Source organism: Podarcis cretensis, assembly GCF_951804945.1.
Source record: "Podarcis cretensis genome assembly, chromosome: 2".
In the NCBI taxonomy this organism is placed as follows: Eukaryota; Metazoa; Chordata; class Lepidosauria; order Squamata; family Lacertidae; genus Podarcis; species Podarcis cretensis.
Window position 1 is genome coordinate 35,949,798 of NC_137171.1, and position 16,842 is coordinate 35,966,639.

The window sequence follows — 16,842 nt, forward strand, 5'->3', positions numbered from 1 at the left end:
GTAGCTGTCATAAGAGGAAGCAGATAGGACAATATGTCCTAAGGAATGTTAGAACAGCCGCCCCCCCCCCATCAAAATTTATTTTTAAACAAATGAACTGACAGGCAAGCAGCAGCCTGCCCCTATGACTTAAACCGCTGCCCATAATAGTGTGGTGGTAACACATCTTTTACCTCAGACAATGACACACACAAACAATTCCAGGCAACAGCTGTCCATCCCTTGTAAACAGCTTTATTCACTCTTTTAAAGAGCCATGCAGTCATAAATACATATTGCATTGCTGCCACTGAGGTGCACACAAGCGTGTCTAGAAGGTTCCATAGTCCCATGTTGTGGCATGTGCACCCATTAAGAACAGTCTGACTGTACTCTTCCATGGGGCACAACTTGCTTCCCTGCTGCACGTGCCTGCTTCACAGTAACAAATTCAGATGGACACCATCTTGCACCTACAATTTCTGTTGCCTTTGACTGTCCCCCACCCCTGTAAAGGGGGGAAATAACAAAAAGAAAATACATTTCTCCTCAATAACCCCACCCCACATTCCATCCATGTTGCCACTATTACAATTTTCTGAGAAATCTCTGGAACATAAACAAGAGTTTGCTTCAGAGGGGTATGTGAGGGAACTGAGGAAAAACACACAACCATGCTGTCTATGCCAGTTCTATTTTTCTTGTTATTGCTTCTCCCAGTCTTCAGGTCTTGCTTCATACAGCGTTTTGAATGCTTAGGTAAATCTTGAGAAAATGCACTTTATCCTACAACAGGCTTACTGGTGGAGCAGTGGGAAAAGGAGAACTTGATTAATTTAACTAAAGCAAGCATTTCTGGTGTTCACCAACCCCACTATCCCTTGTGAGGACTCCCAAGACCACACGGCCATTTTCCCAAGACTCCCATACTGAAAGCTCCTCAGCGTGGTAATTAGCAGGTTAAACGTTGTATCCAAGGTCTCCGGTTCTAGAGTTTTGTCCTGACCACCAGTCAATTACAGTAAAGGCAAGAGCCACATGACAGGCATTTCACAGTGGAAGGTGTGTATATTTACCCCTTTGTCTCTTGTAAACAGATTATACAGAAAAACCTGACTGACCAGCTGGGGTGGGGTGGACAAAATAACTATGTGCACACTTGGGACGCAATACCTCTTTGTTGTTTCTAAAGGCACAACCGATGTTCTCCAGAAAAACTGAAAAGTGTCCAGCATTCTTCTTAATCCTCTCATTCCCCTCTTCAAGGAGAAACAAAAAGTAGACAGGGAAATGGAATATTGAAGGGTGTGTTGCTGGTGAGGACAATGCAACACAAATGTTTTCTTGCTTGACCATACACAGGAAGATGCGACAGAAAGGCCTGAGACAAAGTCTTTGCCTTTGATGATGGGGGCCGGTTAACACAAAGCTAAAGATGTAACCTGCTCTCCTCCTTCTGGAGGATCAAAGGAGTCTGCCCAGAAAGACTTGTGAAGCCATCTTTGTGCTACACCATTAATTTTGTTCTACAGTAGGAAAGAGCTAAAGGAATGAAAGTGGTAGGAGGCGAGAGTAGTCAAGCCCAGCTCAAAAACCCACCACCAATCTAACCTTACCTGACCAAGAGGAGGCTTCACTCATCCCCACTCCATCCCCCACCGTTGCAATTGCTCAAATGCCACTTTTATGTTCACTCCTTCTTTTTTTTTTGCCAGTGTGTACTAGAAATCACACCCTCAATTCAAGAACAGCAAAACTTCCAATGGTTTTAGTGCAAATATTCTCAAACAGCAAGTTCTAAAACGACTGTGTTGGTGATTCACCAGACTGCTGGCAACTAGCCTCTGCACAGTAGGGGGAGGCTTGACAATGCAGCACAAGGAAGGATGAGAATTTTGACTCAACAGGTGGGTCCCAACCAAAGACCAAATTCGACTGCTGGGATGGACAGCTTGTTAAAATGACTGGGGAACTGCTGGCTTCAGCAGGACTTGCATACACTCATCACCAAGGAAACCAAGACCATTAACAGTGAACAAATGCATAGCTAATGGTGCATTTAAAAGGCCTTTATCACATAGGGGGAAGACTGCACTTTTAAGTAATGCCATGCATGAAGTTTAAGGACAGTCTGCCTTAATAATATCACTTTACAAGTGCACTTACTAACGCTCCTCTAACTTGGTGCCAGTTAATCTTTTCCCAACCACAAGTCCACATGCCTAACTTCACCTGTTCTGTCACCTCTGATGGGGTCCAAAATTAGCAGAAACAGCCACTAGGGCGGTGTTGTGTTTTCACACAATGAATCTCTTTTGTCATTTTCTCTTGACTGTCTGTCTGCTTACCATTTCTCTCCCCCATTCTAAGATACAGCTGCTAGATGTTCCGTATTTTAAGGGGGGGGGGAGGAAACCCTTTGTACTAGATCTTGCCACTTCTATGCAGCACAGAATTCAGCCCAGATCTTGAATGGATACTACATATCCCCAATATTGATTGCTTAGTTGTGACATGGAATCATTATCCGGGCAGCTCAAAAGACTTCAGGGTGAGTGTAGAATGGGTGAAGGAACTATAAACTCATTTCTTCTGCTATCAGGTCTGCTGCATGTATTAGGTGGCATCGAATACATGTCTTCCACACTGCGTGGATGTGATAGGGAGCTGTGCCAATGCATTAGTTTGCAAGTATGAATTTGTAGATAAATAGGGACAGCTTACTAGCGGGAAGGTAAATGGCGTTTCTGTGTGCTGCGCTGGCTCGCCAGATGCAGCTTGTCACGCTGGCCACGTGACCCAGAAGTGTCTGTGGACAGCGCTGGCCCCCGGCCTCTTAAGTGAGATGGGCGCACAACCCTAGAGTCGGACACGACTGGCCCGTACGGGCAGGGGTACCTTTACCTTTACTATGAATTTGTCCTCTGTGTACATTACATTTTTACAGGTACACATTCTACATGCACCTGTCAAGAATTATAAATAGGTGAAGCAGCATTAATTCCTTGATTTTTTTAAAAAAGGGAAACGGGTGTTATGGCAATTACCAAACAATTATTCGGTTACACCATAAAGACAAAGATCAGCAAAGAACAGGGAATGCTGAGTTGACAAGATGATAACAGGAGACAAAGCATCAATGTTTATGGAGGCAACCATCATTTGAACCCAACTCAAGCCATTCAGCCAGTCCTACTGTGTGTTCGTTTTAACACAGAATGGTTACAAGGGCAATGTGGATTCTTGGCTACCATGTGTGGTGTTTAAAACAATGTCACATCATCTGCAGGGTTTGACAGGGGTAATGCCCACAGCTTTGCTGCTTTAAGTGTTTTAGGGAAACATGTTCAGTGCTGTGATTTTCCTCTCCACACAATGCAACATCATCGAGGGCACAGAAGTCCCAGCATGCATTGCAAATCTTCATCGTACTCCAGGTTGATGCTGCTGGCAGAAAAGTGGCGCCTCAGGGTCTGGCTGTGATTCAGAAGATTGTCAGCTGACGCCTGAATACCTATGAGAAGAAAAGTAATGGATAATACTATTGGCGAGAGCTTAGCGGGATAATAGGAAGCAGAATACCAGCGCCAAAGAATGGAAAAACAAGAGGTTTGTGCTTTAAAATTTAGGCAAGTAATAGATGTAGTGGCCTACAGACTCTGGCAAGAGTACTGGAAAACTGGTTCTTAATAACAGTCAATAACTAGGGGTGGCAGTTTTTACAGACTCATTTTAGGTCCTCGTTGAGCCCTGGGTTCATTCTGTAACACTGACATTTGTTACAAGGTATATCTGAATTTTGGTAAAACTAATTTTTATTTTATTTTTAAAAAACATTTACCTTTTCCTACCTGCACTTAAAATATATTAATGGAGGTTTGTCATAATTTCTTCTACCACTTTAACCATCCATTTAAAGAAAAGGAAACTTATCGTGCTCTTAGGTCCTCCAGGTGATCATGAAAAATTGAACAAGCCAGCCAACATAAATAGCTGCTTATAGTATCTTCACTGCAGGTTTGACAGGTTACCCATACAAGTGTGAATATGGAAGCTGCTGCTGTTGTTTCAAACAAAATGAAAGTTTCTGAAAGTACACAAAGCATGCCTACAAATGTCTTCCATATAAGAAACAGGCAGATGGTGTCTGGAAGTATCTTAGGTCCCTTCCTAAATTTAGCAGCCTCACACTGTGAGAAGATCTTCAAATGGTTGCTGGATTTAGTAAAAGGAATTGCCTGTGAGGATCTTCATTCTAGGAATATTTTGATATCTTCCATTCCGTAAGAACAGCCCTATTGGCCCAGGCCTGTGTTCTGTGATCGCAGATGAACAGACTTAGGCAGTTGATAACATAACAGGACCATTTTAACAGAGAGCTGTACATCATTTCCTATAACTCTAACTTATCTTAGTTTAGCTATAGCCCAAGTATGAAAATAGCCGCCCTGGGCACAGCGCAGCTATTTATATTCTAATCTTTGATGCAGTGAATAAAAAGTAGACATTTTAATTATTTGGCATCTATGGAGCCTACAGTCAAGAAATGCCATAAGTTATAAGCTGGGATTTTCATTTACTACAGGAAGCAACTAAGTACATCTTTCATGTGCTTTAATTTGACCCCAAGGCATTATATTTGTACTAAACAAAAAAAAGAAAGAAAACCACTTGCCAGCCTACAGCATAGTTATATGCTAAATGAGGCAATTAACTCCTGCAAAACAGCTCTAAATCTCATACACTTTGCAGGGATTTCATTAGGAAATCATTGCTGCGTAGAGAGAAAGTGCAACTATTATATAGAAACCCAATATCCAGCAACGGTTATCTCCCTCCCTCCTGGACTTAATCTTTGAAGTATGAGAACTCCCCCTTCATTCGGGAATGGGCCCTTGCTGAAATGTAAAGTTAATTGTGATGTGATAGCACAAGGAATGAAAGTTCCTTGTTTACAGCAACCTCTTGAATAGTCAAATTTAGTCAATTCAGCAGCATAAGTCTTTTTGCACTCTTGCGAAGGAAACATTTTATGGGCATTTGCTAATCAAAGTGGCTGAGTGCCCAAGACAAAAACAGTGAATATATTTCTGTAGTCAGACAGATTAATAGATAGATATAACAGAGAGGGAATCTAGTTGATATTGTGCACTTGGACTTTCAAGCAGCTTTAGACAAGCTACCTCACCAAAAGCTCCTGAGTAAGCTTAGCAGTCATGGAATTAGAGAGGTCCTGTTGTGGAAGTAGGAAGTAGAGAGCAGGGATGGAGGGATGTAGAAGGTGGAATCCCCCAGGGATTGGTACTGGAACCTGTATTTTTTAGCAGCCTATCCTACGGCAAAAGAGAGTCAAGAGTTGTGGTGGGTAATAATTGCCCCAGTACATGTAAACTAAAATCCATCCCACTACACCCTTTGTAACATTTGTGGACTTAGTCCCTGAACATGAAATAGCCTGGGTAACCAGTACATGGCTAGAAACAGAGAAATGCACCCAGGCACAGTTCTACTGGTCTTGAATAGATGCAAACAGTTTGCCTTACAGTGTAATCTAGTGCATGTCTCCTCAAAAGTCAGTTTCACTGGGTTCAATGGCAATTACTTCTAGGTAAGCATGTGTAGGATTGCAGCCTCAGATTCTGTAGCTTGGCTTTTAAAAGTCATTTGCACCAATGAGTTAAGAAAGCCCATTCTGCACTTGTGTTTTGGTTCAAGAAGTGATTAAGAATCACTTGCCCCTGCCAATATTTCATGCGCAAGAGGTAATCCTTCCTTTTTTCAAAAAAAGTGTGTAGGGGGTGGGGACTGTGTTGATCAAACAAAGCCTTAGAGAGAAAGATTATACTGCAAAATGAAATCTAGGTTTATTCAGACGAAGTGAGCAGCAGAGGACTTCGCAAATCTCATACCTATTCCTCAATGCTTATGGGGCAGGATTCCGGAACTGCAGCTGTTTAGTAGGAAAGACCAGAAGCAAATGGTGAACAAGAGAAAGGACAGACAACACAAATGCATATGCATGCAACGGAGAGAGAGAGAGAGAGAGAGAGAGAGAGAGAGAAAGAGAAAGAGAAAGAGAGCACAAAAAGGGACAAAACAAAAACTATCTTCTACATTGTAATCCCTAATGCCAGTCTAGGAGATTTCACATAGAAGCCTGTGTGCTGAAACTCTTAGGAATTGTGTTCCAAGTCAGTGGCAATTTCCAAGCATGTCTTGGTTACTGTGAAGGGATGGAACCCAACCCAAGGTGTCTACAAGGAGCATGGGACAGAGCATAGGTTTAATCCAAAGGCTGTTTTATTCCACAGAAACATTTCTAAAGCAGATGGGATGGGAAGCAGGGGCCCTTGATTAATGGATGTTCAAGAGAGGGCTGGCGCTCTAGAACGGTGCTGCAGTAAGCTAATTCTTGCAGCCCAACTCAATTTGAGCTCTACCCCTGTAAGACAGCTCACATCCATCATAGATATTGTTGGTCCAGACCAATGGCAAGCTAGGCCATTAAACCTGCAAAGCATGCTAAGACAAGAGCCAACAATTCCACAGAGATTCCCTGCCTCTTGCATGGCCAATGATGTCACAATATAACATTGTTATACATTCTATAGCACAGAATTGGCAGCAGACTGCGGGGTGGGGGCACAATCCATCAGACATAGCCCCCAAAGGCAGACATGGGACATAGCATTTTGAATGGGCCAAGCTAACTTTTCTCTGGGCTAAATGTTAGGTGGTACGGTTGATGCACAGAAGACCTACTCTTAGCTTTCCATGAGCTCCCAGCATTATTCATTTAGTAGTAAAATCTATGCCCTATGTTCAAAAGGGATTCCCAAAGCAGCTTACATTAATGTTGGGAAAACAAATTGCAAGACCAAAGTGTTGCCATCCAAAATTTAAGGTCGCTACACTTTGACTTTTGCACGGAACCTAAAAAGAAGCAAGAAGTGTAAGCTATCCTGTGCCCCACATTCTTGGACCTTCATGTTTAAAGGGCAGTTTCAGTAAGCATTATGTATTAACACAGAAAGAAGCAACAGCTAAGGTGTGTCTGTCTGGTCATAACTGGAAAGCACAGTTGTGTTGTGTAGCCTCTAGAATACACCAGATGTGCATATACCCTGTTAACAATGGCTCAGGGGTATCCATGTTAAGAGCTCAATAAACAATTCCCTCTGAGTGTTCTGCTTGTAGCTGGGAGACTATCTCAGCAGAGCAAAATGCGTAGCTGGAGACACACAACAAACTATAAACATTTACCTATTACTAGGTGCCAAAGGAACACTATTTGGCCCTGTGATAGCTGCAGCACAATCCCTTGAGATGGGCCAACATGATCATTGCCAGCTAGCCATGCTCATCAAGCTGTTTGAGTGAATTACCACTTGCCCAGTTGCCAATTTACTTAAAGGCCCTGTTTGTACCACTTTTTTTTTCCTACTTGGGAAACACAAAACATGCAGAGATTTTGAATAACAAATAATACATGCGTGGACTGGTTTGCTGCCTTCCTCCTCCCATATACACATGACCTTGGTGGATATTTAGAAGGGAAACATACAACAGTATTTGACACCATTTCTGTATTTTGCTCTCTGGCATGTACACCTGAAAGAAGTGGTCTTTATTCTCTTCTGCATCTCTTATGTTGTTTTTATCAACATCTGAGAATTATTTAGTCCCACAGCTGGGCCACTACATCTGGCTATTAACCATATCAGTAGGCATTCCCTTTTGCGTTTGTCCCTGCCTTCTAATTTGTTGGTTCTATCATGCCAATTAAGTGCTGACAGAGCATGTGCACAGATAGCTGTGTGTCCACCTCGTTATATATATATTCCCCGCCCAAGGAAGTGTGCAAAAGTAATTTAAAATATATCTTAAAAATAATTGTAAAATTGAGGAATGTTAAGATGTCAGGGGGTAAGAGGTAAAGAATTGCAGCAGTAATCAAAAAACTAAAGGAACTTTTATGAAAGGGAATTAAGATAATGGACCTAAGGGTTGCTAAAGAACCATCAAACAAGGATGCAGGGATGGGGAGGTATGGGGAAGTCAAAAGAAAGAAGGGTATGAAATGATGAGTTGGAAATTATATTGTTTTGTTTTTGTTATCTGTTTGAAAAACGAATAAAAATCATTTAAAAAAAAAAGGAAGTGTGCAAAAGTACTTAGTCAATAGTAAATTTGCGTGGTGCAGTTTTTGGGTTTGTGCAAATCTTGAGTGATCTAAAGAATACATATATACATAGATGGCTAAGTTCCTGACACACCTTTATTGGCATGTTAGAAAAGAAATGAAGACATGTAAATTCTCAAACACACACTTTTCAAATTGTTGCCCAATAAATCTGGTGTAGGGATTTTTAATGCAGTTTGCTCGTGCAGTTTTCTGGTTTTGTGCAAATCTGAAAAAATTAATAAAAATATCACCAGAAATGGTTACAAGCAAGGCCAGAAGAGAAATGAAAGCACTAAAGAAGTAGTGTACATAAGAAGGGGAGTAGCAGAAAGTGACAACACAGAAACAAATTGTCCATGACCCCAAATTGAATGGCTTGGAACCTGATTTCCCCCAACTTACTAAATTTATCCCCATATTGAATAAGCCAAAATTTATAAGGGAAAAGCATCAAGACTGATGTTGTGTGAGGGCAATGTCATGTGTACTATATGCAAATCAACTGGGAACACAAACAGCTGCAAACCCACATTAAAACCCAGTGCGGACAAGCCCTAAGCCAACTATCGCAGATTCAAAATTAATACAGTGATACCTCGGGTTACATATGCTTCAGGTTACATACGCTTCAGGTTACAGACTCCACTAACCCAGAAATAGTACCTCGGGTTAAGAACTTTGTTTCAGGATGAGAACAGTAATCGTGCTCCAGTGGCACGGCGGCAGCAGGAGGCCTCATTAGCTAAACTGGTGCTTCAGGTTAAGAACAGTTTCAGGTTAAGAACGGACCTCCGGAACGAATTAAGTACGTAACCAGAGGTACCACTGTACTTTGCTTTTCCATCTCCCGTACTTACCTTTGTACCTATTCACTCTTTACAAAACGGGAGAGAACCCAGAGACTAAAAGTCCTTAAAACAAAGAGACTGAGCTGGGGCGGGATTGCCCTCCTCAGATAAACTGAAGTGGAGTACCTAGAAGTGCTTTTTTGTTTTGTTTTTAGGAGTTCGAACTTTGGGGTGAAGGAAATGGAGTGTGAGGGAAACAAGAGGACAACTTCAGAAATGCACCCCTGCCATTAGATCAGCCAGGCACAGCATTATCCAGCCATATACCAAAAAGCTCAAGGGCACAGCATCTGCGAATAGGCAACTCAAGAAGTCTCATTCCCCATTCTGCTTTACATATATAGCTTGTGCACCATGGAAGCAGATACATGCTGCTTCTTGACTGGCTGCAAAGCAAAGCATGGGTTTGTACAATAGCACGCTGCAGCTAGGGGAAAAAAGAGGAATTGGCTTTGTCTGTTGCATAGAGTGAAGGGTGGGGGATCTGCAAAAGATTTCTGCAAGCAGCAAAGGGTATGCAAGCCAGAGGAGGCGATGACACCTCTGGTGACTGTATAGTAATTTATTCCATAGGTCTCCTGATGCCCAGCTTCCACTCCTACAGTTCAATAAGCACTGCAGGCAACGCTAGGGAATACTTCCTATGTCTATGCAGATAACAGCTGGGATGTGATAAAGATGGGATCTTTCATCCAATGTAATTCTTGAATTTAGCCAAGGTTCTGGGTTTGGAAGCTTATGTACAACCAAGTATGCTAGGGAGTAAGTTCCACTACAACACATTTAGAGAAATATCTCATAATGCTCTCCCACTGCTGAAGTTATGTGATGAAATAAGAGACAGGAAGAATAAGAGACACTGCTACATTAAGTTGGCCAGTAGCTAACTCATTAACTACTGCCATAGTATATGCCTTTAAATATGAGAAAGTTTTGCTTTCCTAAAAGTCAAACAAACAAAAAAACCTGACATCAAGTGTTATGGAGATTTATCTGCCATGATGGACTTTTTGGGGGGCGGGAAGAGGGAGGATTTGCTAAAAGTAGTATTTTGCATGATAGTTCACATGCTATCATTAATGCACACTGTTGTTCACTTTAAAAGCACAGAGATGCATTACAAAGCCTTTTTTTTTACCAGTTTGCACCATATTGCACAGTATATTAAGCTACTGTTCTCTATCTTTCCTTATTCAAAAATTCATTGACGAGCCTGCTATTTCACAGGTTCTAGGCAACTTTAAATAGCTCAGCTGTGAAATATGTTGTGCAACATGTCATTCCTCCTCCCCACTTCTTGTTCTGATAGAACTGCAACCACTGTTCTGATACCTGATGCTATATTTGGAACACTTATCCACTACACCAGGTATGCAGTTTTCAAGAAAGCCAAGGACATTCATTACATTCATACTGGTGACTTTATTGAATAAGATGGGTTGCATGTGTCAGCCTCTGTTCTCTAGTTCCTCACTGCCCAATAGCCATTTTAAGACCCCTGGAAAAAAATGTTCCAGTGATTTATTTTACTGCCCTCCAATAGCTTGCTTGACTGAAGCAGGATTTCCCAGTTTAAAAGATCACAATTTGAAGGGTTATGGATATGCACTAAATTGTACTTAGAAAGGCATTTGGTTAAGATTTTGCTCGGGTCTGGGCTTATACACACTGCCATGATTGCTTGAAGGTACCAACACTGCAAGGACATAATATGGTGCAATATTTTAACCTTGTAACTATAAATGACCTTGCATGTGGCTGTGTTCAAACAATTCCTGCCCCAGAAGAAAGATGGCATTTGCCACTATTGTTAGAGGGTCTCTTATCTGCGGGCACATATGCTTTTGCAGAGCAAAGCTTGGATTAACTGCAGAATTTCCCAAGTGAAATAAATTACACAGAGGGACAGCACAACAGAGGAAGAGAGCTAGCTTGCTAGCAGCTATGTGAGAAAGCTCCCCCTCTCCGAAGCAGTGAATTAGACCAACCAAGAAAGATTCTTTCAGGTATCTCAAGTTTACAGCCTTGAAAGCTTTAGCGGAAGGCAAAATAAGCAATAGATGGGTTGCTATGGTGTTACAAATGACAACAAATTTACTGACATGGGAGGACGGGTCTGATGCACCTGCATTTTAAAGATTTGGGGCATAAGCCAGAAGAGGTTAGGAACACTTAAATCCTATTAAAATAAACAGAAATTAAAACACACACTAGGTAAGTGTTCCAAGTCCTCTCTGGGTGGGACACATGAATGCAATCCATCCAGGGCAGAGGTGCACAAGACCCTTATATGTCAATGAACCGGCACAGAATTGTGCCCATGGTTTCCAATCATTAGAAATAAAAACCAACAAATCTTTAATTTTCATTAATCCTGGACCAGGAAAGGCCAATTTGCTCAACTATAATGCAGGATTCTATTCCCCCCTTTTCAGTTTTGTCCAGACCCCTAAAGGTCAGTCAGTAAAATTTACAGCCATTTCAGCAACCCGGAGAAATGGAAAGGGTGGAAGCATGGGCTACGAAAAGAAAAACAAGAAATTTGCTGGCGTAGAGTGAACATGAACTTTCACACTGATGAAACCCAGTGGGGCAAAAAGATCAATGAAACAGCAAAGAGACACACAAGGCATACCCGGGGTTAGTAACAAAAAGTAAGGTGGGGAATGTGATACCAGGGCTAAGCCAAGGAATTATTAAGCATGTCTCTAACATGCTTTTTCGTTATGTTACTAACCAGGCTAGCTATGTGTAAAGAAAATAATTAAATCTGAAGGACTTTTACATATTGGTTAGAAATAGAATGAGATTGGGGGCGATGGCTGAATCTTATTTTAGTGCAGGAAGAAGTCCCCCAATAGAGCATCTTTTCCATGGAGTCACTAAATTAGATATCATGGAATATGTGTGGTTCCTTCTGTACCCAACAGATTTAACCAATGCTTCGACTTATCTATGCTTAAGCCTATCTAGGAGCTGACAATTTATCCTGCCACTATTAATCTTGTCAAGAAGAACTCTGCACGCTGAATCTTGGGCTCAACTTTAAAACTTAACCCTATTTCTTATGCCAGGCGTATGTGAACATATCTAAACTGTACACCTAAAATGGCTTTCACTGCCATGGCTGAAGGATCTCGGGCGCTTGTCCTCAACAGGTGGATGAGGACATCCAGGTGGGTTAGAACCCAACCAAAAGTGGGCTGGACGAGCAGTGCTGACATTTCCTTTCCCCCCTTGGCTTCAAAAAGTTTTAAAGATGAGGAAAAAATGTGGAGGGGGAGAGAGTAGGACACAGGAGGAGAAAGAAGGGGATGGAAATATTCAGTAAGAAATAAGAATGGGCACCACGCTACACATGGAATTAAATGTGGCTTCCGTGTCTTATGGGCTAGGAACTCCGACAAAGATGTTTCCACACCCTCAGGGAGTTTTGGTTCCCAGGGGTCAGTGGAGAAAGCCATATTAAAAACTTGCCTTAAGTTAGGAAACCTTAAAAAGTTCTCTATATTGTGGTGCAATGCAGGGCTGGTCAGAGGAGGTAAGTGGGCATGGTTTAAAATATCTGGAAGATGCCATAGCTGAGCACCTTTATTTTTGCCTGTTTCAACATGAAGTATAGCTACATGTACATGCAAGTGTTACGTTCTGGCTGCTGGCGACAGGTGACAGGGTGGGGGGTATGTAAGAGGCTCCCCTCCCACCTCCACACACCCACAAAAGTTCATGTTCAGCAGACTGCCACTCACCAGGTAAGCAGGCCTCAGAGCACAGCTTATTGTCCAGTGCTTTCACGCTTGCGTTGCCAATGTCATTGTTATTGTCACACTCCATACCTAGGTATGCGCCTGTCCTTTGGCCTGTAAGGGAGTTAATGTAGTTAGACAGGGGATGGGGCTGCACTTTGACATGCGTATTCTTTCTCCTTAAAATATTGGAAGGCACAAACAGTTCGTATCAGGAGTTGGGGAAGAAAACCTCAGCGGCAGCCCATGGGGGCATAGAGAGTGGACAATAAGGCATTCGACTGGGTTGCGTCTGCATTAAGCCATCTTGGCAGGTTTCCTCAACCACTTCCATTTCTATCCTGGTTTCCAAGGGGAAAAAATATTGCCAGCGGGAAAGGGTACAGGCACAGGAGGACATTTAACCTTTTCTGCAAAGGCAATACATAAGCAGGCAGAGAAAGGAAGATTACAGAGCAGCAGGGGGAAAGCTAAAGGAACAGCAGAGAAGGCCCTCACCAGCTAATGGTTTTGCAGGTCTCTGGCTGGTGTCTAAAGCCTTGTGGAGGAAGCTATATGAATGCTTCAAAAACCAAAACGTTCCCCCAACTTGTTATCACTCCAGCAAACGCAACACAACAGGAACCTCAGTTGGTTGCAAAAAGAAAGCACTATTCATTTTGTATCGCAAATAAGCACCATTGGACATATCCTTCTCTTCGGGTAGCTCTGGGAATGGTAGTTCTTTGTGATAGGGGTGGGGAAATTGACGGCCTCCCGATGTTCCTGGACTTCATCTCCCATAGTCCCAGACCACTGGCCATGCTGGGCTGGAGTTCAACAATGTCACCAGGAGCTCAATGAGTTCCCGTTTCCTGTTCTGTTGAGTGCTAGGGATTTCTAACAGAATTCTTAGCCCCTTCACAAGAACGACAGTTCCCAGGATTCCTTGAATGATGCCTTGCACTGGTATAAAACAGATACAGAAAGGTCTGTAGCACAGATTTGACACAGCTTCATGTTGTAAAGCAAAAACTGTGATTGCCTTAGGCTACCTTTTTCACGTTTCTCCAGTAATATTCTAAGAGGTGCTCACACACATCATAATTACTGCGGTGAGTTTTCATTTTTAACAGTTGAATGAGAAGGCTAAACTGAGTCAAATGTCTGTTTAAATGGAGGCATCTTCTTTTACCTGAAGCTCTCAGGACATTGAGTGATGCATTACTTCTGAAAATGCCCCAACCTAACCAACAATGAAATCTGTTTTAACAAGATCTGGCTATACCCCTCCCCCTACCCTACAAAATCCCTTAGGCTTATTCATTATTTTTCCTTGCAATATTCCAAATTAAATTTAGACTGTGTGGATACTATTTCGTTTTTTGTTTTGTTTTTAAAGAGACAGACATATATATGTGGTAAAGGAAGAAATTTACAGGACTTCCATATATCAACCCCGGAAAAGTTAATAGAAATTTTGCCATTTGGTTTTTTTTTTAAAAGCAAAAGACCTTGCAAGAGGAAATCTGTTCAATTGTTTTCTGGACAAGTGGTTTTGGGGGCTGGAGCAGAAGACTATGTTTAAAAAAATCTTTCAGTGACAACTCTCTGAAGCCCTGAAAGAAAAGCATTCCACACAATAATGTGGGTGGTTCTTTACTTAATCAACCACACAGACTATCCATCCTACTCTGGACTCCCTACTGGTTCGACGCGCAAATGTGCAAAAACTTGCAAGTCCTAAGAACACCAGAAGAGCATTCCTGGACGTCAAAATAAGAGTGCTGTTTAGAAGGCCTTCTGCTATTTCAAGCTTCAAAATAAAGTAAGTCTTAATGGTGATAGAATCCCTCAAAGCTGCTTTGGTTGACATGCTAAGAAGCAAAACTGATGCACAGCCAAGTACTCCAGCATGGCTGGTTTATGGAGTGGGCTGCTGGGCATGTGTTGAAGTATTGTGCTGCACGACTGCTGTACGAGGCAAGCATGCAACCCCACTGAAATCCCAGAAGCGCAGCTGGCACTAAAGCAGAAGCCCCAGCCATTGGAGGGGGAAAAGGGAAGGGCACCTGCTGACCCATGGAAAAGCCACCAGGTTTTGGTGAACACTGCCATAATACTGCTATTTAAGAATGGGTTCTCTGCCTTATTGGTGCTTACTGAGGGTGTGAGAAGTGTTGCGCATGGAAGAGAAAAAGATCACACGATCTGTCACCCTCCCCATCACCCAGAACCAGTGGCATGCCACAGTTTAACTGAGTTACAATTTGCTCCAGTTATGGGTAAACTTGGCCCAACTCCTGCTGCAGCTTTTAAGTTAACCCTCAAATGTTAGCAAAAACACAGCAGCATGAAACATTCTGCAAGCATACCAGGAGGCAGAAGCCCGAGGCTAATTGGCATATTCCATTGAAATTGCATATTCACCATGCATATGCTTTGTGGATGTCAACTTCCAGAATCATAACACACATGGGGGTTTAAGTTTTGCTTTAACCTTCCAATTATTAAGCATGCGGCTGCGGTATTTTCGAGCTCGTCTCCTTGCTGCTTACCATGAGCACCTGAAACTTGCCTTTTAAAAATGAGATGCTCAGAGTTCACAAGGAAAGTCCACGAGTCAACTAAAAGCTATTTTACTTGAGGAGGGTTGTGTATGGAAACTCTTAAGAATGTTTACTATGAAGTTCTACAAAGCGGGTTGATTTCTAATCAGCCAAACACACCAAGGAAGGAGAGGAAGCCCATTTTACCTGGCTTCTCTTCCCACCACAGTGAGAGTTTGTCTCTGCGTCTTCCAAAAGTACCAAAGAGGTGTGTCGTCATCTGGGGTTATGGGAGTGTCACAGATCCCTTACTTTTGGGGGAGCAGTTTTCCATCAGGGTCCCTACGTCAGCGGCCCATGACCTAGCTCCCAAAACGTGATGATGTGCTACTGCAAAGTTCTGGTGTCAATAGCCCTCTAAGTAGCTAAAGACTGAACCTAGTAGGTCATTATCTGCAACAGTGAAGATTTCCCCACTCAGTTTTGCAATTTTGCACCAGAACATCCACTGCTAAGGGTATTGCCAAAGATGCTCCAGCTATCTGAAGATTGCTCTCTGCTTCATCCTTCCCTCCCCGCTCCGTTTCCCAGAGAAGCGTTTGGAATTGCTATTGCTTTAGTAAGGGACCTGACATTTTGAAACTGAGGACTTTTCATTTATGTCTCTACCTTGCAACATTTTTATAATTTCACTTGTGAGCGGCATTACTGAAACATTCGAAAGCTGTTTTACACTACTTTGCAAAAACTAGACATCATATTCTAGCATCAGAAACACATAAACCCACAATATACAGGGAAAGCCATCAAGTAGCTTTATATTACAACCCCCCCCCAACACCTCCAAACTCTTTAGACCATCCATCTGCTACTACAAGATAAACAAGGCTGAGCTTGTCCAGAAGTCCCACCCCCGCTCAGCCTTGCTTTTCCTTATCCGCCACTGTGAACACTGCCAGCTGGATGTGATGGAACATAGCCAAAAAATATGGGGAAAGGAGTAATGGTCTGTTCTCTGTTACCATCTTCTTGTGTGGGGGAGCCAGCCTCTTCCTCCATGACGTCATTCCCCTGCCACAAAAGATGACAAGGTGCAAATGTTAAAAGTGAAGGACTTGCAATACACAGAGGAAGACACAAAAGCTCAGTTATCAGAGCTTGGTTCCCTCCTTAAAAGGGTGTCAAAAGAAGCATTCTCCTATGTATTTTCTCCACAGAAGAAACCTGAAATTGGCTTGATCAAATGAACTCAGCCAGAGGCTCCTTGTGAAACCTAGTGCAGTATTGCTTTGACCGATCAGAAAGCCATGGATATGAAGTTTAGTTTGCTTGTTTCTAGAACTGGAGTCCCAGTCATATGGGCACGCAGCTGCTTTGGCTGGGTAGCAAGGAATAGCAACATAGAGAATATGCTTAGCTAACAGCAATCTATGAAGACTCAGATTAGCCAGAATGAACCTGTTCCCTCACTGATCCAGAGTATTTCCTCCCCCCTTTTTTATAACTTTATTTTTTTATTTTGATGAAGCAGTAATAAATAAATAAGAATTAAAATG

The 16,842-nt window shown here is 42.4% G+C and overlaps 1 protein-coding gene across 4 annotated transcripts in view; it reads right to left on the reverse strand.

The window, feature by feature from the left end:
- Nucleotides 1–218: 218 nt before the first annotated feature.
- Nucleotides 219–16,842, reverse strand: part of RNF157 (ring finger protein 157) — a 72,791-nt gene continuing 56,167 nt past the window's right edge. For 2 of the 4 annotated variants that reach the window (XM_079966036.1, XM_079966037.1), the window contains exons 17-19: nt 16,309–16,357; nt 12,762–12,872; nt 219–3,493 (exon numbers count right to left, since the gene is read on the reverse strand). In XM_079966036.1, coding sequence (XP_079822162.1) covers nt 3,363–3,493; nt 12,762–12,872; nt 16,309–16,357 — 291 coding nt within the window. In that variant the 3' untranslated portion in view covers nt 219–3,362. Of the gene's footprint in view, nt 3,494–5,888; nt 5,930–12,761; nt 12,873–16,308; nt 16,358–16,842 lie in introns of all 4 variants that reach the window. The other 2 variants (XM_079966038.1, XM_079966039.1) reach the window with 2 other exon arrangements.